Source organism: Nomascus leucogenys, chromosome 5 (assembly GCF_006542625.1).
Source record: "Nomascus leucogenys isolate Asia chromosome 5, Asia_NLE_v1, whole genome shotgun sequence".
NCBI classification, from domain to species: Eukaryota; Metazoa; Chordata; class Mammalia; order Primates; family Hylobatidae; genus Nomascus; species Nomascus leucogenys.
Genome location: NC_044385.1, coordinates 55,765,563 through 55,788,402, shown reverse-complemented (window position 1 = coordinate 55,788,402; position 22,840 = coordinate 55,765,563). Strand labels below are relative to the sequence as shown.

The 22,840-nt window shown below is 41.6% G+C and overlaps 1 protein-coding gene across 17 annotated transcripts in view; it reads left to right on the top strand.

Moving 5' to 3' along the window:
- The window catches only part of NFASC (neurofascin), a 196,361-nt gene that overhangs the window by 76,653 nt on the left and 96,868 nt on the right, over positions 1–22,840 (top strand). For 16 of the 17 annotated variants that reach the window (XM_030813150.1, XM_030813139.1, XM_030813145.1 and 13 more), the window contains exon 2: positions 16,329–16,437. The exons of the other annotated variant lie outside the window; for it this stretch is intronic. In XM_030813150.1, coding sequence (XP_030669010.1) covers positions 16,329–16,437 — 109 coding nt within the window. The remainder of the gene's footprint in view (positions 1–16,328; positions 16,438–22,840) is intronic. 17 annotated transcript variants of the gene reach the window in all.

The following is a 22,840-nucleotide window of genomic DNA, read 5'->3' as shown; positions in this document are numbered from 1 at the left end:
AATCTATCCTCATTGCCTCCTCCACTACCAGAAGGCAATTGTTATCTTTTGATTTTATTTTTAATTAATTATTATTTTTTTGAGATGAGATCCTGCTATGTTGTCCAGGCTGGAGTGCATTGGTGCAGTCATAGTGCATCATAGCCTGGAACTCCTGGGCTCGAGTCATCCTCCTGCCTGAGCCTCCTGAGTAGCAGGGACTGCAGGTATGCACTAGCACACCTAGCTTATTTTTAATTGTTTGAGAAACTGACATGCTGTTTTCTTAGAAGTTGCACCATTTTACATTCCCACCAGCAGTGCACAAGGCTCCAACTTCACATCCTTTCCAGCTTTTGTTATTTTCAGTTTTTTTTTAATAGTAGCCATTCTAATAGATATGAGAAGGTATCTCGTTGTGGTTTTGATTTGCATTTCCCTAAAGATTAGTGACTTTGAACATCTTTTTATATGTATGTTAGCCATTTGTGTATCTCCTTTGGAGAAGTATCCAAGTCCTTCGCTTTTTTTTGTTGTTGAGTTGTAGTAATTATTATCTTGAATCCTGTTTTCTTTTTTCTCTTTGCTTACGTTATCTTATCACATAGCATTCTAATTCACATTTTGACTTCTATGTAATATTTCATTGTTTGACTCTACCACAGTTTCATTATCCTTTTCTCTGTTGAACTTTTAGGTTTTTCCTAGGTTTCTGCTGTGGTGAATAGGACTGCGAGGAGCATTTTTGTACCTGTGCAAGAGTGTCTCATGGGTATATATCTAGGAGTAGATTTGCTGAATCAGTTTGTGAATGTTCAACATTAGAGGTGATACAAAACTTTTCCCAAAGTGGTTGCAATATATAAGAAATATATAAGCAACAGATAAGAAATCCTTTGCCAACACTTGGTATCATTAGACTTAGTGATGTTTTCCAATTGAATGAGTGTAAATTGGTTTCTAATAATGGTCTTCATTTGCATTTCCCAGACCACGAATGTGTTTATTAGCCATATGTATTCCTCTTTGGCTCCTGCCTAGATGTCTGTTGGATTGTTTATCCTCTTATTAATCTGTGAATGTTCTTTATAAAATATTTAAAAATATTTTTATAGTCACCCATCGTGAGGTGTGTGTATCTTCATTGTCTTCTAGGTTTTAACTTCTCATATATCTTAAGGCTTTTTTCTTCCAAATGAGGTTTGCTGAGTTATAAGTTACACATAACAAAATTCACCCTTGCTAGGTGTATAGTCCTATGAATTTTGCCAAACACATAGAGTTATGTAACCACTACCATAAGCAAGATACAGAACATTTCCATCATCCCAGAAAGTTCTCTTATACCCTTTTTTGGGTTAATTCTCTCCGCTTAATCCCAACTCTGGATAACCACTCAACTTTATTCTGTCCCTAGGGTTTGCATTTTCTAGAATGTCATATAATGAGATCCTACAGTATGTCACCTTTTGAGACTGGCTTCTTTTACTTCATGTATTTGAGATGCCTCTAACTGGCTGCATGTATCAGTAGAACATTGCTTTATATTGCTCTATAGTATTCCATTGTATTGCATACCATGGTTTATTTACTTATCTGTTGACAGACATATGGCTTGTTTCCAGCTTTTGACAATTATAAATAAATTGCTATAAATATTCTTATGTAGGTTTTTGTGTGGACATATATGCATTTTTTTTTTTTTTTTTTTTTTTGAGACGGAATCTCGCTCTGTCACCCAGGCTGGAGTACAGTGGCGCGATCTCGGCTCACTGCAAGCTCCACCTCCCGGGCTCATGCCATTCTCCCGCCTCAGCCTCCCCGAGTAGCTGGGACTACAGGCGCCCACCACTATGCCCGGCTAATTTTTTGTATTTTTAGTAGAGACAGGGTTTCACCGTGTTAGCCAGGATGGTCTTGATCTCCTGACCTTGTGATCCGCCCGCCTTGGCATCCCAAAGTGCTGGAATTGTCATTTCTCTGGAGTACATACCAGAAGTAGGAATCCCAGGTCATATGGCAACTGTATGTGTAACTTTTGAAGAAACTGCCAAACTGCTTTCCAAAGTGGAATGTACCATTTTTTATTCTCACCAGCAATGTATGTGAGTTCCAGTGGCTGCACATCCTCACTAGGACGTGGGATTATGAGAAGTTTGTTTGTTTGTTGTTTAGCCATTCTAACATGTGTATAATGGTATCTCAATGTAGTTTTAATTCTCATTTCTCTGTTGAGCATCATTTTGTGTTTGTTTGCCATACGTATATCATCTTCAATGAAGTGTCTGTTTAGCAAAATGATCTTTTGCTCATTTTTTATTAGGTTGTTTGTTTTCTTACTATTCCACTGAGAATTTTTAAATATATTATGGAAGCCCTTTATCAGATTATCAAATATTTTCTTTCAATCTGGGACTTGTGTTTTCATTCTCTTAGTAATGTCTCTCAAACAGCTGTCTTAGACTCCCCTAGTCTGGACTAGCCCTCCCTGCCCCATCACTGTGAGGCAGGCATACATACCTTCAGATGCATGCTTGACCCTGTGTTTCCCAGTGTCACCAACAATCACTCTGGCACCTTGCGAAGATATTGGCTGTCCGCATTGCTTGCTGTCCTGTTTGGACTGGTCTAATTGATGAGAGTGTTTACATCTGTTTTGAACTTTCCAGAGAGAATCGCTCAATTCCCATGCATTTCAAAAACCTTCTCCTCTTGCTAATGGCTTCAGAATGCAGGTCCAGTTATACTAAAATAAGTACCCTTTTTAGCTGAATATGAGATTCACTTAGCAAAAGAAGTTATCAAGGAAGGTTAACACATCTCCTTTCTTGGAAATGTCATTATTGGGCTCATGATGCCTTAGCATTTGGGCAATTTATTCTGAGGAGAAATAGCTTTTAAATATACCTGGGAAAGTGTTTTAGTTTTTAGAATCTATAATACATACTAACACATAATGAGAATAAATGTGTGTGTGTGTGTGTGTGTGTATGGGTTTTAGTTTTATTGTTTGTTTGTTTTTGAGACAGGGTCTTGCTCTGTCACTAGAGCCAGAATACAGTGGTACAACCATGGCTCACTGCAGCCTCGACTACCTGGGCTCAAGCAATTCTCATGCCTCAGCCTCCCAAGCAGCTGGGACTACAGGCACGCACCACTATGCCTGGCTAATTTTTGTATTTTTTGTAGAGACAGGGTTTCACCATGTTGTCCAGGCTAGTCTCAATCTCCTAGGTTCAGGCAATCTGCCCACCTTGGCCTCCCAAAGTGCTGGAATTACAGGCATGAGCTACCATGCCTGGCCTGAGAATATATTTTTACAATATTTTCTTCCAGCTTTTATTACTTTATGTGGTAGTAGATTTTTTTTCCTAATTTGTTTTTGCTTTAACTAACATTAAATTGGTTCTGCCAAGAGAAAAATATAATGTATAAAAATCGGAAAGGAAGATATATTATGAGTATTTATAGATTATATAATTATTTACATAGAATACAAAAAGAACCAACTGAAAAACTATTTTTAATCAAACTTTTTTTTTGAGAGTATTATAGATTCACATGCAGTTGTAGCAGATAACACTATACTTTGCCCAGGTTCCCCCAATAGTAACATTTTGCAAAACTATAGTACAATATCACAACCAGGATATTGACATTATACCATCAGGATCACCAGAAGGACCCCTCATGTTGCCCTTTTATGTGTGTGCCCATTTCCTACCACCACCTCCCCCTTCCTTAACCCCTGGCACCCATTAATCCCTTCTCCATAATGTTATAATTTCTCCTATATAGATATATCATTTACATCATATATATCATTTCCACTATAAAAAGTCACAAAGTATGTAACTTTTGGGGATTGGCTTTTTTCATTCAGCATAATTCTCTGGAGATTCATCTAAGTTACTGCATATATCAATAGTATCAATAGTCCATTCCTTCTTATTGCTGAGTAGTGTTCCATGGTGTGGATCTACCACAGTTTGTTTAACCATTCACTCATTGAAAGACACTTGGATTGTTTCTAGTTTTTGCCTATTATGAATAAAGCTGTTATAAACATTTATGTACAGGTGTTTGTGTGAACATAAGTCTTCATTTTTCTGGGATGAATGCCCAGAGGTATATTTGCTGGGTCATATGATAGTTACATGTTTAGTTATTTAAGAAACTGCCAAACCGTATTCTAGATGCTGTACCATTTTACATTTCTACCAGCAACATATGAGTGATCTCATTTCTCCATGTCTGCACCAGCCTTTGGTGTTGTCACAATTTTTTTTTTTTTTTTGAGACAGAGTGTCGCTTTGTTGCCCAGGCTGGAGTGCAGTGGCGCAATCTCGGTTCACTGCAAGCTCCGCCTCCTGGGTTCACACCATTTTCCTGCCTGAGCCTCCCGAGTTGCTGGGACTACAGGCGCCCGCCACCAGGCTGGCTAATTTTTTGTATTTTTAGTAGAGACGGGGTTTCACCGTGTTAGCCAGGATGGTCTCGATCTCCTGACCTCGTGATCCGCCCGTCTTGGCCTCCCAAAGTGCTGGGATTACAGGCCTAAGCCATCGTGCCCGGCCCACAATTTTTCTTTTTTAATTTAGTCGTTCCAATAGGTGTATAGTGATGTCTCACTATTTTTTTTCTTATTATGGTTTTAATTTGCATTCCCTGAGTGGCTGATGATGTTCAACGCCTTTTCATGTGGTATTTGTTGTCTGTATTTCTACTTTGATGAAATGTCTTTTTATGTCTTGTGCCCATGTTCTAGTTGGATTATTTGTGCCTCTACTGCTGAATTTTGAAAGTTCTTCACATATTCTAGAACTATTTCTTTGTCATATGTGTGGTTTCTCCCACTTGTCATCTTCTTTCACAGATAAAAGCTTAATTTTAGTGAAGTTCAGTTTATCCATAAATTTTTCCTTCTATGAATTATACTTTTGGTGTCAAATCTAAGAATTGTTTGCCTAGCTCCAGATTGCAACAATTTTCTCCTATTTTTATTGTACAAGTTTTATAGTTTGACATTTTATGTTTAAGTTGGCCATCCAATTTGAGTTTGTCTTTGCATAAGGACTTAGGTTAAGATTCCTTTTTTCTTTCTTTCTTTTTGCCTAAGGATATCCAATTATTTCAGCACGATTTGTCGAAAAGACTATCTTTTCTCCATTGAATTGCTTTTGCATCTTTCTCAAAAATCAGTTAAGTATATGTGTGGTTCTATTTTGGGTTTTTTTAAAAATTATGTTCCATTGATCTATGTGTCTCTTCCTTCACCAATACCATGTAGGTTTGGTTACTGTAGTTATATAATGAGTCTTTAAATTGGGTAGACAGATCCTGCTATGTTTTTCTTCTTTGTCAAATTTGTTTCAGCTATTCTTGTTCCTTTTTATTTCCATATAAATTTTAAAATAATTGGTCTAGCTGTTAAAAATTCTGTTGGATTTTAATAAGGATTGCATTAAGCCAGTATATAAATTTGGAGATAATTTGCATCTTTACTGTGTGGAGTATTCCAGTTTATGAACAAAGTAGGCCTCTCCATTTATGTAGATATTTGATTTCTTTAATCAGTTTTGTGTAGTTTTAGCATACATGTCCTATGCATGTTTTGTTCATTCTATGCCTATTTTTATAGATTGTAATTTATTTAAAATTTCTGTTTCCATATGTTTATTATGTGCATATAGAGATAGTTGATTAATTTTCATGTTTGTCTTGTATCCTGCAACTTTGGTTTGTTCATTTATTAGGTTTAATTTTTTTTTAATTTGAGAAGCAAGAGCTTTTTCTGTTGTCCAGGCAGGAATGCAGTGGCACCTTCTTTGGCATCTTCTTAGCTCACTGCAGCCTTGAACTCCTGGGCTCAAGGGATCCTTCCACCCCAGACTCTTGAGTAGCTAGAACTTCAGGTGCAAGACACCACATCCAGGCTTGCATCTGGATGTGCTGAGTTGCACCTGCAGTTCTAGCTACCTTAAAATCTTTTTAAACTTTTTTGTAGAGAGAAGGTCTTGCTATGTTATCCAGGCTGGTCTTGAATACCTGACCTCAAGCTATCGTCCTACCTCCAGCCTCCCAAAGTGCTGGGATTACAGGTGTGAGCCACTTTGCCTGGCCTCATATATTAGTTCCAAGAGATTTTTTTTTAATCAGTTCTTGGGATTTTCTATGTAGACCATCATAGTATCTGAATATAGGGACAGTTTTATTTCTTCCTTTCTGGCCTATATGCATTTTGTTTCCTTTTCTTGCCTTATTCTATTGGCTAGAACTTTCAGCACTGTGTTGCATAAGTGTGGTGAAAGCAGATATCCTTGCCTTGTTGTTAATCTTAGAAAGAAAGCATTTGGTCTTTCCCCATCAAGTACAATGTTATCTGTGTATTTTCTAAACGTTTTTTTAAAAATCACACTGAAGAAATTTCTCTCAATTCCTCTTTTTCTGGGTTTTAAAAAAATCATGAATGAGTGTCTAATTTTGTCAGATGCTTTCTCTGCATTGATTGACATGATTGTGTAATTTTTCTTAATTAGCCTGTTAGTATGGTAGATTATACTGATGGATTTTAAAATATAGAACCAGCCTTGCATCCTTGGAATGAACCCCATTTGGTCATGGTGTATAATTCTTTTTATTTATTGCTGAATTCTGTTTGCTTATATTTTGTTAAGGACTTTTTTTAAATGAATGTTAACATTTTAACTTTTTATTTAAGAAATAGAGGTCTCAAGATATTGCCCAGGCTGGTCTTGAACTCATGGCCTAAAGCAATCCTCGTGTCTCAGCCCCCTAAGTAGCTGTGACTACAGGCAGACACCACCTCACCTGGTCTGTTAAGGATTTTTGTGTCTATATCTGCGAGAGATTTATTGGTTTATAGTTTTTCTTTTGTTTCATCTTCTTTTTAAATTTTGCACCATCTATGTCTGGTTTTGGTATAAGGGTAACACTAACTTCATAAAATTAATTAGAAAGTGTTTCTCCTCTTCGTGGTGACGGGCGCCTGTAGTCCCAGCTACTTGGGAGGCTGAGGCAGGAGAATGGCGTGAACCCGGGAGGCGGAGCTTGCAGTGAGCTGAGATCGTGCCACTGCACTCCAGCCTGGGCGACAGAGTGAGACTCTGTCTCAAAAAAAAAAAAGAAAAGAAAGTGTTTCTCCTCTTCTATAAAAGAGATTTTATTGAATTGGTGTTAATTCTTCTTTAATAATTTGGTAGAATTCTCTAGAGAAACCATCTGGCCTGGAGGTTTCCTTTTTTGAACGTTTTTAAATTATTAATTTCATTTTCTTAATTATGAAGCAATTCAGATTATCTGTTACATATTGGGAAATGTGGTAGTTTGTGTTTTTTTGAGAACTTGTTTCATTTCACCTAAGCTTTAAAAGTTATGTGTGTAGAGTTTCATGGTAGTTTCTTGTAGCCGTTTTGATGTCTGCAGGGGCTACAGTGGCATCCTTCATTCATTCTTGATATTGATAATTGAGTCATTCCTATTTTTTTGTGTTTTTCAGTTTTGCTAAAGGACTGTCAGTTGAATTGATTTTTTCAAAGAAGCAGTTTTTTGTTTCATTGCTTTTTCCCTATTGTGTTTGTTCTCTATTTTATTGATTTCTGCTCTTTATTATTTCCTTCCTTCTGCTTGCTTTTAGGTTTTGGGGTGGGAGGCTGGCTCTTCTTTTACTAGTTTCTCGAGGTGGGACCTTAGATGACTTATTTGAGGTGTTTCCTGTTTTCTAATGTGTAGATTTATAAACTTCCCTCTGAGCAGTGCTTTAGCTGTGTCCCTCGGATTTTGATATGTTGTATTTTCATTTTTATTCAGTTCAATGTACTTTTGCATTTCAATTGAAACTTTCTCTTTGAATTATGAATTATTTAGAAATCACATTCAAGCCAGGCATTGTGGCTCATGCCTGTAATCCCAGCTACTCAGGGGGCTGAGGCAGGTGGATTACCTGAGGCCAAGAGTTCAAGACCAGCCTGGGCAACATAGCAAGACCCCATCTCTAAAACTATAAATCATAATAAATTAGTTGATGTGGTGGCATGCACCTGTGGTCCCAGCTGCTCAGGAGGCTGAGGCAGGAGGATTTTTTGAGCCCTGGAATTCGATGCAGCAGTGAGCTATGTTCACACCACTGCACTCCAGCCTGAGTGACAGAGCAAGCCTCCATCTCTAAAAATTTAAATTTAAATTTAAAAAAAATTGTGGTCTAGGCACAAAGGCTCATGCCTGTAATCCCAACACTTTGAGAGGCTGAGGCAGGAGGATCACTTGAGCCCAGGAGTTTGAGACCAGCCTGTGAAACATAGTCTAGAGATCCTGTCTCTAAAAAAAAATAATAATTTAAAAATTAGCTAAGCGTGGTGGCACGTGCCTATAATCCCAGCTACTCAGGAGGCTGGGATGGAAGGGTCACTTGAGCCCTGGAGATTGAGGCTGCAGTAAGTTGTGATCATGCTACTGCACTCCAGCCTGAATGACAGAGCAAGACCCCGTCTCAAAAATATTTTTTTAAATTTAAAAATAGAAAAATAACTTTCAATGTGGTGGTATTCAAAATTAGTATGCAATAATTATTTAAAATAGCTTAATGAACAATCAAATGCATAGTAAGAAACATAACAAAAATGTTCGTAATTTGTACAACAAAATTTTAAAATGAAATTGAATTCCAAAGAAAATTTGACAAATTAAAATTCATATCACATTCTTAGAGTCAACATCATAAATGTCAATTCTAAGTTAATTTATAATTTTAATATGACTCCAATAAAAATATCATTTGATTTTCTTTAAGAAAGAAAAATTCTGATTCTAGAGGAATCTGTGAAAAAATTGACAAGCAAGAGTAAACAGAAAAATTTTTTTAAAGACTATAAACTTGATTATAAAACTACAGTAATTAATATGGTATGATACCAGCACATGAAGGGATAAACAGATGAGTGGAAAATAAAGTCCAGAAATAGACCCAAACACATAGGAGAGTTTAGTACTGTGTATGATTGAAGATGACATTTCAAACCATAGAATAAAAGGTAAATTTTTAAATAAATGAGGTTAGGATTCTCACCATCTTATATACAGTTAGATCCCTTCTTCACATGATTTCAAAGCAAGTTCTATATGGATTAAGATTGAAGCGCGATTACCAGCCTGGGTAACATGGTGACACCCTGTCTCTACAAAAAATTTAAAAATTAGCCAGGTATGCACCTGTGGGCCCAGTGCTTGTGGTCCCAGCTACTTGGGAGGTTGAGGTGGGAGGTGGGAGGATCACTTGAGACTGAGAGGTCAAGGCTGCAGTGAGTCATGATCATGCCACTGCACTCCAGCCTGGGCAACACAGCAAGACCCTGTCTCCAAAAAAGAAAAGAAAAAAGAAATTAAACCATAGAAATGTTAATGAAAAACATGGAAACATAAAAATAGTCTTGAAAAAAGAAGGCCTAAATATGACACAAAACATAGTGAAATACAAAAGATCAAATCAACTATGAAAAAAATTTCATACACAATAAAAACACTGCAAATAAAGTCAGGATAAAAATAATGATGTGGTCAATTTGCAGCCCCTCTTATACAGAAGGAGTTTCCTAATAAAAGTTCCTTCAAACTGATAAGAATCAACCAACTGTCCAGCAGAGAAATGGGCAAATAATAGGAATATTGAAATTGATATGGTTTGGCAGTGTCTCCACCCAAATCTCATCTTGAATTGTAGTTCCCATAATCCCCACATGTGGTGGGAGGGACCTGGTGGGAGGTAATTGAATCATGGGGGCAGTTTCCTCCATGCTATGCTCATAATGGTAAGTTCTCACAAGATCTGATGGTTTTATAAGGGGCTTCTCCCTTCACTCAGCTCTCATTCTTGTCTCTTCTGCCGCCATGTGAAGAAGGACGTGTTTGCTTGCTTCCTTTCCACCATGATTGTAAGTTTTCAAGGCCTCCCCAGCCATACTGAACTATGAGACAGCTAAACCTCTTTCCTTTAGAAATTACCCAGTCTTGGGCAGTTCTTTATGGCAGTGTGAGAATGGACTAATACAGTAAAATGAAAATACTCAATCTTACTTATAGTAAGAGAACCACAAAGGAGATACCAATTTCTGTGTATCAGATTGTCAGAGATCAAAAAGATTAATAACACAACATATTGGAGAAGGAATGGGAAACAGGGACTCTCATACATTGCTAGTGGTAGTATAAATTGTCACTACATTTGTGGAGAGCAACTTGGCCGCATTATCTTTGGATAAATTATTATCCAATAATTTATTTGAAAAATAGTCTTGCAAATATAAGAATCACATTTACCCAAAGATATGTATTGCAGCAATTTTCCATATGAAATGATTACAAGCAACCTAAATGTCTATTGGTAGAGGATTAAGTAAATAAATTATGATATGTTAGTACAGTGGAATACCACGGAGCTGTTAAAATAACAAGGCAGGCTGGGCGTGGTGGCTCCTTTGCCTGTAATCCCAGCACTTTGGGAGGCCGAGGCAGGTGGATCACGAGGTCAGGAGATCGAGACCATCCTGGCTAACATGGTGAAACCCCATCTCTACTAAAAATACAAAAAAATTAGCCGGGCGTGTTGGTGGGTGCCTGTAGTCCCAGCTACTCGGGAGGCTGAGGCAGGAGAATGGGTGTGAACCTGGGAGGCAGAGCTTGCAGTGGGCCAAGATAGCACCACCGCACTCCAGCCTGGGCAACAGAGCGAGACTCTGTCTCAAAAAAATAAAAATAAAAATAATAACAAGGCAGTTTTATATGAGTGAATATAGAAAGATATCTAAGATATTTGTTAATGGCAAAAAGCAAGGTAGGGGAGAATATGTATAGTATGCTAGAATTTTTAAAAATACATGTATATGTATATGTGTCTACATAGACTCTCTGGGAGGGTACACAAGAAACTAGTAACTGGTTGGCGAGGGACAAGGGATGAGTGGAGCTTGGGAAGCTGTGGGACAGGGTTGAGAGGATGATGTTCTAGGCTCATCTCAAAAGTATACTGTATATACTTTTGTATCATTTGAGTTCCATATCATGTGAAGGGATTAACTATTCAAAAAGTAAGTAAAATAATTTTTTAAATGTTTAAGTAAGAATCCTGAGAGACAGAGATAGAATGATCTTTGTGCCCTGAGCACAGACTAAATATTCAAGGGGTAGAGACACATGAACCACGAGTCAGGATTGTGTGCTTCTTTAGATATATGCCCTTATGGAATTAGGGAATTCCAAGATGAGAAAGTGTTAGAGATCCTGGGACCAGCTTATACTTTGTGGCAGAGGGAAGGACAGTCTGAGAATAAACGTTTGCTAAGGAATGATCTGTGAAGAATCCCCAGACAGGCATTAAGATACAAATGCTGAAAGAAAGAAGTGTTGGGCCGGGCGCGGTGGCTCACGCTTGTAATCCCAGCACTTTGGGAGGCCGAGGCGGGCGGATCACGAGGTCAGGAGATCGAGACCACGGTGAAACCCCGTCTCTACTAAAAATACAAAAAATTAGCCGGGTGTGGTGGCGGGCACCTGTAGTCCCAGCTACTCGGGAGGCTGAGGCAGGAGAATGGCGTGAACCCGGGAGGCGGAGCTTGCAGTGAGCTGAGATTGCGCCACTGCACTCCAGCCTGGGCCACAGAGCAAGACTCCGTCTCCAAAAAAAAGAGAGAAGTGTTGGAGCTGGTTAGACCCCAGACACTCCCTGTCATCAGTCCGATATGCTGCATCCTGCCTTTGTTGTTGGGGAGTGTCTTCCACACCTACTCTCCTCGCTTCCAGCCCAGACATCATTCAGAGGAACCCAGAAGGTGTCTGCAGCATGGCTGCTTCATCTGACCTTCTGGAATCTAGGTACAACACCCAAGTGCCTAGCAAACTGACCGTGGTCTCCACCTTGCTGTGACCCAGAGCTGCCCTTCTTGCAGACGGCAGGATATCAGGTGCCTTCTTGGTCTCTAGTCCTCCCTGGAGTATCAGGTATCCTTCCTGGAACCTTCCTATGCCTGAGTCAGAGGGACAGTCTATTTCCTGGATTCTGAGTTTCACTTTTAACTAACCCTAAAGTCCTATGACTGATGATAAAAGCACTGGTGGTAATTGCGATTTCATTCATCTTTAAGGATTATCTGTCTGTCTGTCTATATATCTGTCCATCTATCCTCAAATCACAGCCCTCATTTGACCTCCACAGCAATCCTATAGGTAGATCTGATCTCTAATTTTTAAGTGGCAGTAAAATATTTGTATGAAGATTTTGTTTTCCAAGTACTTTCCTCTGTGTTATCTCATTGCAGTCGCCTGACACTCTCATATAGGTAAGGAAGGATTTTTTACCCAGATATATCAATGAGCGTATTGGAGAGGCAACTGTGGAATAGTGGGCCTTTGAGATAAGAACATGTGGGTTTGACTCACATGGATTCTTTTTCATTTTGTTTTGTTTTGTTTTGTAGAGACAAGGTTTTGCCATGTTGCCCAGGCTGGTCTCGAACCCCTGGGCTCAAGCCATCCACCTGTCTCAGCCTCCCAGGGTGCTGGGATTACAGTCGTGAGTCACTGTGTCCAGCATCACATGGATTCTTTACACCTATTTCCTCAGGTGTAAAATGGGGATAATAATATCTATATCAGGCTGGGCATGGTGGCACATGCCTATAATCCCAGTACTTTGGGAGCCAAGGTGGGAGAATTGCTTGAGTTCAGGAGTTCAAGTCCAACCTGGGCAACATAGTGAGACCTCATCTCTACAAAAAATAAACAAAATTAGCCAAGCGTGGTGATACATACCTATGGGCCTAGCTACTTGGGAGGCTGAAGTGGGAGGATCACTTAAGTCCCGGAGGTCAAGGCTGCAGTGAGCTGTGATCGTGCCACTCTACTCCAGCCTGAGTGTCAGAGCAAGGCCTCATCTCTAAAATAATAATAATATCTACATCATGTCCTACTGGATTACTGTTAGGATTAAATATCTATAATGTCTATCATTCAGAAGAGTTTCAAGAATTAATGTTCCAATTATTTCCTGTTTCTTGACCTGTTATATCACTTAAAATATTTTTTTACTTTGAAAATGTTTTATGGAAGAGGAGAGAATAATATGATGAAACTTATGTATCCATCATCCTTGTCAATAATTATCAATATAAGGCCAATCTTGTTTCAGCTATGCCCCAACCCACTTCCCCCTTTCTTTTGTTAAACAGTTTTCAAAATAGTGAGGCATTTCCCTGACGTCCTTCAAATGTGACTAATGGCTTATTTAGGATTATTTTAAAATATTATTAGGAATTCATAGATTTAAACACATTTGTTATGTTTCTCCCTGTTGCAGTTATTATCTTTATTGATGCTCAGCTTGACCAGGGAAACCTCATTCTTCTTGGTTTCTGAGTCCTTTTGACATGACTCTACTAGTCTTTGATACTCTATTTGCTTTTTTGGTATGACAGCATGTTCTAGGCTTATCTTGTATGTTTGCTGCATCAAATTTGGAGTCAGTCATTTCTTCAAGGAGGCCCAATTCCTTCTCAGGGAATGGTATTTAGAATTCATAATCTGATTGCTAGAGGTGCTCATTCCTACTAAGATGGTCATTGTTTCTAGGCCTTACAGTGAACAGAGCTAGGAAATATGCATGCACACATGTATGTGTGATTAACCTAAAACATATGAAGGACATACTGATACTCACAGTTCACAGCCAAGACTACAGAATTTTTACCCAATCTCATCAATCTTACTTTTGTATCTCCTTTCAACCAGCAAATCTTGTTTCCAAGCAAGATCAACAGTATTACTCATTTGATTTATTCCCAATGAACATATAAAATCTCACGATAATAATATTATGGTACCATCAATAATATGATTATTGAAAACAGTTTAGGATTTCTTGTGGGGCATAGGGTAGTTCTTTTTATCTTTGTGGTACATCCATCTAAGGCAAGCTTGTCCAGCCCACAGGCCACATGCAGTCCAGGATGGCTTTAAATGCAGCTCAACACAAATTCATAAACTTTCTCAAAACATGGATTTTTTTTGCAATTTATTTTACCTCCTTTTAGTGTTAGTGTATTCTATGTGTGGCCCAAGACAATTCTTCTTCTTCCAGTGTGGCACAGGGAAGCCAAAAGATTGGACACCCCTGATAAGGATACACAGTCAAATTACTATTGTTTTAATCTATGTGTAGTATGCCAACCAACTGGACTCAAAGGTTCATTTGTTTCATTTTATCTTCATTTTTACATAATTCTTTGAAACTTTTTTTTGTTTTTTTTGAGATAGGATCTTGCCCTGTCACCCAGGCTGGAGTGCAGTGGCACGATCTCAGCTCACTGCAACCCCCGCCTCCCAGGTTCAAGTGATTCTCATGCCTCAGCCTCCTAAGCAGCTGGGATTACAGGTGCCCACCAAGAGGCCTGGCTAATTTTTGTATTTTTAGTAGAGACAGGGTTTCACCATGCTGGTCAGGCTGGTCTCGAACTCCTGACCTCAAGTGATCTGCCAACCTTGGCCTCCCAAAGTGCTGGGATTACAGGCGTGAGCCACTGTGCCCACCCTTTTTGAAATTTTTTAATTATGTTGTGTAATTATGTCAAATATTTACATAGTCCAAAGCAAATCCATGTAACAAGGTCTGTTCCAAGTCCAGCTTCTGTCTGTCCCCTGCACTTCATGTCTCCCTCTCCTTGTAGGGTTTTTTGTTTGTTTGTTTGTTTTTTGAGACAGAGTCTTGCTCTGTCGCCCAGGCTGGAGTGCAATGGCATGATCTTGGCTCACTGCAATCTCTGCCTCCTGAATTCGAGGGATTTTCATGCCTCAGCCTCCCAAGTAGCTGGGATTACAGGTGTGAGCCACCACGCCTGGCTAATTTTTTGTATTTTAGTGGAGATGGGGTTTCACCATGTTGCTCAACTCTTCCATGTTGAGGGTTGTCTCAGACTCCTGAGCTCAAGCAATCCGCCTGCCTCAGCCTCCAAAAGTGCTGGGATTACAGGCGTGAGCCACCGTGCCTGGCCCCTGTAGGTCTTTCAAGATGTATTTTATGCTTCATCATTTTATTGTCTTTTTTAAAAATATAAGCAAATGCATATATATTTTTGCATTCCTCCTCTGTTTCTTAAATAAATGGTAGCATATTAAACATTATTTTCTATCGTGTTTTTCACTTAACAAGAACGGAGATTGTAGGTATATAGGATATATTTTGAATAGATTCCTGGAATTTGGATTGTTGGGTCAAAGAGTAAATGCATACTTATTTAGATAGCTATTGCCACATTCCTCTCTACAAGGGTGGGTTATACAATTTCCTGCAGATACTTTTTTGGTGGGGGGCAGATGGAGTCTCGCTCTGTTGCCCAGGCTGGAGTGCAGTTGCACAATCTTGGCTCACTACAACCTCCGCCTCCCGGGTTCAAGCCATTCTCCTGCCTCAGCCTCCCGAGTAGCTGGGACTATAGGTGTGCCCGGCTAATTTTTGTATTTTTAGTAGACACAGGGTTTCACCATGTTGGCCATGGTGATCTTGAACTCCTGACCTTAAGTGATCTGCCCTCCTCGGCCTCCCAAAGTGCTGGGATTACAGGTGTGAGCCAACATGCCCAGCCTCCTGCAGACACATTTTAACGTTATAACAAATGACTAAATGGAATAAGTTATTGCTACCAGGAAAGGTTATATGATTGTTCAGAACTGGACTTGAACCCCGCTAACTAATGATCTGATCCACTCTATCATGCCTTCTCCCCATGTTGCAGATTAAGAAATTGAGTCACACATAGAGAAGTGTCCTACTCTAAATGACGTAACAAGCTAGGATTTAATATTTGCATCTCCTGACCCTAAAATTGGATCCCCTTTTAATGTGTTATGGATTTATTTATGGTGAACTTGGTTTGCTTATCTGTAGACAGAGAAGAAAAACATAGTTCTCCTAGGAAGCTAAAAAATTAATGAGATGATTATGGGTGAATTCTCCCCTGGTGGAGGAGAGATTCTTCAAGATACGGCTGAACTTCTTGTGGTGAATAGGGAATCAGCAATTAGACTGTAGTGTCAGGGCACTAAGAAATGATCTTACGGATGAGAGAGACAATCACCCTTGCAGGATCTATCCTTTTTTTTTTTTTCGTTTCCAGAGTGCTTTGAACTTCTTTGAACAAAGATGCTGTTATGCTGTGCAAAACTTTACAAATGGATGTGGACAAAGATGTAATTTGCAGTGAATGAGCAAGCTGCAAACCACAAAGCCTTTTTTTTTCTTCCTTTCTTAGAGTAACCCTGGGATTCTCCTTTGTGCTTGCTTGAGACAGGTTGATTGACTTATGTGCAATTTGGGACGCTGGAGTTTACCTTCCCTCCGCAGCCCGGAACGGAGCCTCCTCTGGTGTTGCAAGGAGGAGGCTGAATGAGGCAGAGAAGGTAAGTAGGACTTGGGCCTGGGGTATGTGTCATTGGAGGGGTGAGAGTGAGGGGACATTCTTGCCTCCTGCCCCTTCTCTTTGATAAGGGAAGCCTGTTTCCCTGGCCCCAGGAATCTTCTGAGAGGCATCTCCTTTCTTCTCCCCAGAGATAGAAGCCCTAAGTTGCCACAGAACTGCATGTCAAGGTTCTCCTTGCAAGGAGGCTGGTGAGGGTAGCGTTTAAGCCTTCCCTGGCAGGGACAGTCAGCCAACATTAGCGCTGGCATTGTCCCAATGTCCACCTAATTGAAAAATTGGGAAACAACTTTGTTTGTGACCCACACCCTACTTAGCCTGGGCCTCCACAACCTGGGAGCTCCTGAGTGACAGCCCTAGCATATGGGAGACAGTCCGAGAACCCCTGCCCTGGGCGGAGCATTGGGCCCTGGCAGATGGACAGTTATCCAGGCGCAGTAAGCAGCCGAGGCCCACAGCACTAAGCCATGTCCTGTGCCCAGGGTCTACCTTGTTTCATTCCAGGTTAGATTTTGCTGCCACTCCCAGCAACTCCTGTTTTACTTTCAGGCCCTGGTAGCCGGGGAGGACACGTGACAACTGAGGGCTGCAATTTTAACAGAACAGTAACGGGCAATAGTGACAGACTGGCCTCCTGGAGGCTGCTGGGCTGAGAGGGTATGGGCTGGAGGCCTGAGCAGGGCAAAATTTCCTTATTCTTTGAGTTTGGGCATCTCTACCTCATCGAAGGTGTCTTTCTTACTCCACCTGCCTCTCTTGCTGTCTTTTGTCCTCCCAGAAAGAGTTGGGGCTGGGGGGAGGGCCGTGGAGAGGGTTGAAAAGTGGAAGCTGAGAGTGCTGATGACATGGACCTGGGATCCAGACACATCTGCTGGAATTCCAGATCCACTTGCTTTGTGACCTCGGGAATGCTGAACCCCTCTAGGCCTCAGTTTCCTAGTTTATACAACAGGGATAATAACCAACATTTTGTGGTAAAGATTAAAGAGTAAATATATAAACAGATAAAGAGCCCTGCAGAGTGCCTGGCACATGGTGTTTAATCAATGAAGGTTATTATGATTTCTCATATCAATGGCAATTCAGATATACTTTTTTTTATCAAGGTAGTTTCTTGTGTGGGCCCTTTTAGGGCTACCACTTATCTCAGAACAGTGTCAGGTTTCAGAGACCACCTGGGAAATTCGTCTGACCTTAGGGCTTTTTCACCCTGTCATTGTTACTAAACACTGAACTTGAACATACTGACTGATAGTGTGTGTTTTGGCAGGCATGGTGGGGGCAGGGGGGCATGCCATTCTTTTACTACACGTGGAGGAGTATGATTGCAAAAGCGGGGTACCCGTTTATTTAAATGGGTACGAAGTATATATGAAACTGGATGGGGATAGAATCGGGTAGTTAATGCAGCTCTGTGTCACCATGTCCCCGCTCTTGGCACTTTCCCATGCACCCTCCCCACTCCCTATCCCTGTCCCTCCACAGCTATCTCTGAACATTCACTCTAGGTAGCCTGACCAGATCCCCACCTAAGGAACCCCAGGGGCTGGCTTCTCTGATGACAGCAGCCTCACTGTCCGACAGCAGATATGGCTGCCCTGGAGTCGTGCCCTGCCACCTCCTGCCTGACCAGAATAAATTTGTTCTGGCTCATACTTCTGGACACCGCCAGTCTAACCAGCAAAATCGAATATCAGTTCTGAGCTTAATCCTTTTAATAGTGTTTCCATTTACATTGTGTCATTTGACTGTCAACACAATTCAGTGATATGAGCAAGGCTGCTGTCATCATTCCCATTTGATTGATGAATAAACTAAGGCTCTCTGAGAAGTTATTTCCCCCAAGGTTTCGCAAAACTGATTAGCAAAAGAGCCCCTACTAGGCTTGGATGCCCTGAATTGTAGACTGTTTTTCTCGCTGTGACATCACACTGCCTCCTCCAGTCTGAGGCACCCACAAATCATGAAGGGGGAGTACCTATCAAAGGACTTTCAGACACACAGAGGAACCTTAAAAAAGAAATAAGACTGCAGAGACTACTTGCCAGCAGGATGTATGGCTGTTGAGCGTACAGTAAGTTCTGAGAGAAGGAAAGCTGACCCAGGCTTCTTTAGATGATGATAATAGTCATCATTATAATAATCAGCATCTCAGCACTCCCCGTGCACCAGGCACTGTGCCCTGCACTCCATCCTCCCACAGCAGCCCCATGAGGTAGGGCTCATTATTACCCGTGTTTTACTGATGGCAGAATAAAAGTACACAGAGGTTAAGGAACTTGCTCAAAGCCCCCCATCTAAGAAAGGGCCTGGATTCAAATCCTGTGGTCCAACTCTGGCACCTGTGTGGCAACCATTTGGGTTTGGGGCTGGCTGTGTATTTAGGGTGGCTCATTCCAAGATTCACTGGAAACACTGCGTAGCTGTTTCTGAGCAAGTGTTCCCTGGGGCTCCAGGTGTGAGCTCTGAAACCGCCTAAGGGGGAAGCCCTCCGTTTATCTGCATCTTCTCCCTTTGTTGGAAGCCACTGCCATATGGAGCTGCCCCAGGCGTCTGCTCCTGAGCCGCCCCTCCCTCCTCCTCCCACTCCAGCATGCAGCACCCTCCACGCGCTCAGGCTTCCTCTCTCCCCTTCCCTCCCGCCACCCCCAGTACATCCACTCCTTATCAGCTCCCATCACAGGAAGCAGACACTGGCCCTCTGATGCAAGGCAGAGAAACCACTGAGCTTCCCCAGGCCTTCAATTTCCCAAAAGGATCTATTTGATTAATTGCGCTTACACTCCTAAATCCCTCTGCCTGTCAGAGAGAAGCCAGGCCTCCTCTCTCCAGAAACATTGACACAGGCCCCCTCGGACAGCATGGGCCCAGGACACACAGCTGTGGATCACTGAGGGTGGGGCCATGGAGCTTCATTAGGAACTGTCTTCCCCACCTGCTGCCCCCACACTGATTTCAGGCACCTGAGGCAGCCCCCGTGCTTAGCCCCATTTTCCTGTGGGCACCGAGACCTGTAGGGTAAGTGTGGGGGACATGATGTCAACGGTGAAAGCTACTTCCCTAATAGCTTGTGCTGTTTACCTCCTTTCTGCTGCAGTGATGCAGTCATGTCTAGACCCCTCTCAGCCTTTCCTGCTGCCTCACCAAGCCCACCTTTCCACCAGAGGCTGGGCTGTGAGGTTTGAAACAGCATGTCACCTGTGAGTTTCTAATAAGAGGACCATATGCTCTAGCAAAGGGAGGCCTTTCCAGGGCATAAGGCACCAAGGTTTCCTCCACACCACTGGAGCTAAGAGTCTTTGGTGCAAGCACTTGTAGCCGCCAGCGCTTTGCAACCAGACTTCTAGACAAATGGTGCATCTTATAACTCAGGAAAATCCTCATTCTGTCTGCTGCCTCCCCCTTTTTGCTCCCACCTCCCCTCCCCCATGCCTCCTGTGTTTTCACATCTCCCCAGCCTGTAGAAGCCTGCCAGGATAGCAGTTGGATCCAGACTGATGTCTGTATGGGATGTAAATGCAGAAGGCTGCAGGGAGGAAGAGAAGGAACAGGTGCTGCTCCCTCCTGCTGTCTTAGTTCTTTCCTCCCTATGCTCCCGCTTATCACATCAGACAGGAATTTTAAAAATGCAACTGGGGATGTGCTATCCTTGAAATATCAGCAGCTAAACCAATATTGGCAGCCGAACTGATGTCAATTCAGAAGACCCAGCTCCCTCTCTGTGGCTGACTCCAGCTGTTTGGTTGATGTCAGAGCTCGTGGGACATTGGTGGAAGAAGCTGGGATGGAGTGCTTTGCTTGTAGAAACCATGGCAAAGGCAGGAGAGAGGGGAGCCCAGAGGCGATTTGGCTGGCCTGGGATTTTATAGGAGCCTCCCTTTCTCTCTGGTCTAAAGTAGACTGCCTGTGCAGATAACCATCTGTTGGCTCTAAGAGTAAACAATTCCTTAGGTATAGAGCTAGGGTATGGTGTCTGCGCAGGCGTCGTCTACACTGTAGATCTACAGAGTAGATATGAAACCCTGTCTTGTCCAAAGCCTTGTCGCAAATCAGTATACCAGCTGTAACTTGGGGGTGAGGAGAAAGGACCAATCGTTTATTTTGTTTGCTTTGTTTTGTTTTGAGATGGAGTTTCACTCTGTCACCTAGGCTGGAGTGCAGTGGTGCAATCTGGGCTCGCTGCAATCTTCGCCTCCCAGGTTCAAGGTTCAAGTGATTCTCCAGCCTCAGCCTCTCATGTAGCTGGGATTACAGGTGCCCGCCACCATGGCTGGCTAATTTTTGTATTTTTAGTAGAGACAGGGTTTCACTGTGTTGGCCAGGCTGGTCTTGAACTCCTGACCTCATGATCCACCTGCCTCAGCCTCCCAAAGTGCTGGGATGACAGGCGAAGAAAGGACCAATGGTTTTTGAATGCCAACTATGTGCCAGGCCTTGGATTAGATGCTATACATGTACATTAGCTCATTAATTCATTTAGGAATTGTCACAGCAACCTTGTAATAAATAAGTGCATTTATCCCGCTTTTAAAGATAAGAAAACAGACTCAGAGAGAGAGAATAAACCGTGGAAGACCATGTAGCAGGTAAATGGCTAGGTGGGATGGAAACTCAGGTGTGTGTGGCTGCAAGTCACATGTGCCAGCTGGATTAAACACGCTTCCTTGTGAGACTAACTCTCTGCATCTTGTCTGGTATGTTTCCTCCGATCTGCATGGCTTCCTAGCTAGTTTGTCATTCACCAGCTTATTAAGCCCAGCGCTGTTCTGCTTTGAGTTAATACTTGCTTCTGTGAAGGGCCAAAGAAAAAGTAAAAGGCTTTTCCTTCGCCCTCAAGAAGCTCATAATCTGGCTAAGGGACTGAAAGTCATCTCTCTTTTCCCCAACCCAAGTTTCTTCTGCTATAGTCTTGCCCCTCTTTTTTTCCCTGCTTGAGCTCAGCCTATGATTTTCAAATGGCTTTAGGACTATGGTCTGTTGAAACTAGGCTTGCCATCCGCCTAGTAGAGGACAGAATAAGCAGCTTGATTTGAGTGATGTCATGAGCAGATGTGCCCAGATGGTGGGTCCTCAGATGGACAATGGTCTGGATTTCAAATGGACAGCCCACTCAGGGAGCCTGGCAGGGCCCAGGGTGAGGCAGCTGGGGTTGGAAATAAGGATGGCTGGTGGAGTCGCACAGATATCTCTTGGGAAAGCTGCTCAGGGAGGGAGAGGTTTCTGGCCATTCTAGAGCCACTTTCCTTTTGTACAGCATTTTATAATTTACTGTGGAGATAGAGACCAGACAGTTTGTGACTTGCTCAAGGTGACATACAAGATCTTAGCCCTAGGTCTTTTTTTTTTTAATTAATCAATCTTCAATGTATTAAAATTACAAATCCCCAAACCTAATTATTCCTTAAACTTTTTACTTCAATCAACAAATTTTATAATTTTCTTCATGAATCTTATAGATTTTAGCAGTCACTTGTTTGGTTTCATTAATAAACTTAGTTAATTTAATTCCTTTGAACATTTGAAACTGTATGTGTAAATTTATCCATTTTCCTTTTCAAAGTATCACAGTTTTTTTTCTAACAAAGCCTTCCAAGTCCTTATGTAATTCTTTTTTCATATATATATATATATTTTTTTTTTTTTTTTTTTTTTGAGAGAGGGTCTAACTTTGTTGTTCAGGCTGGAGTGCAGTGGCACAATCTCAGCCCACTGCAGCCTCATCTTCCTGGGCTCAAGTGATCCTCTGCATCAGCCTCTTGAGTAGCTGGGACCACAGTTGCACGCCACCATGCCCGGCTAATTGTTGTATTTTTTATAGAGTTGAAGTTTTGCCATGTTGCCCAGGCTGGTCTTGAACTCCTAGACTCGAACCATCTACCCACCTCCACCTCCTAAAGTGCTAGGATTACAGGCGTGAGCCACAGTGCCTTGCCTTATTACTATTTTTAAATGACAGCTTTATTGAGATACAATTCATGTTATAATATTTACTATATAAATTATACAATTCAGGCTGGGCACAGTGGCTCACACCTGTAATCCCAGCAGTTTGGGAGGCTGAGGTGGGTGGATCACTTGAGGTCAGGTGTTCGAGACCAGCCTGGTCAACATGGTGAAACCCCGTCTCTACTAAAAATACAAAAATTAGCTGGGCATGGCAGCGGGTGCCTGTATTCCCAGCTATTCAGGAGGCTGAGGCCGGAGAATCACTTGAACCTGGGAGGCAGAGGTTGCAGTGAGCTGAGATGGCACCACTGCACTCTGGCCTGGACGACAGAGGGAGACTCCATCTCAAAAATAGATAGATAGATAGATAGATAGATAGATAGATAGATAGATAGATAGATAGAAAGAATTCCGTGATTTTTAGTGCCCATAGACTTGGG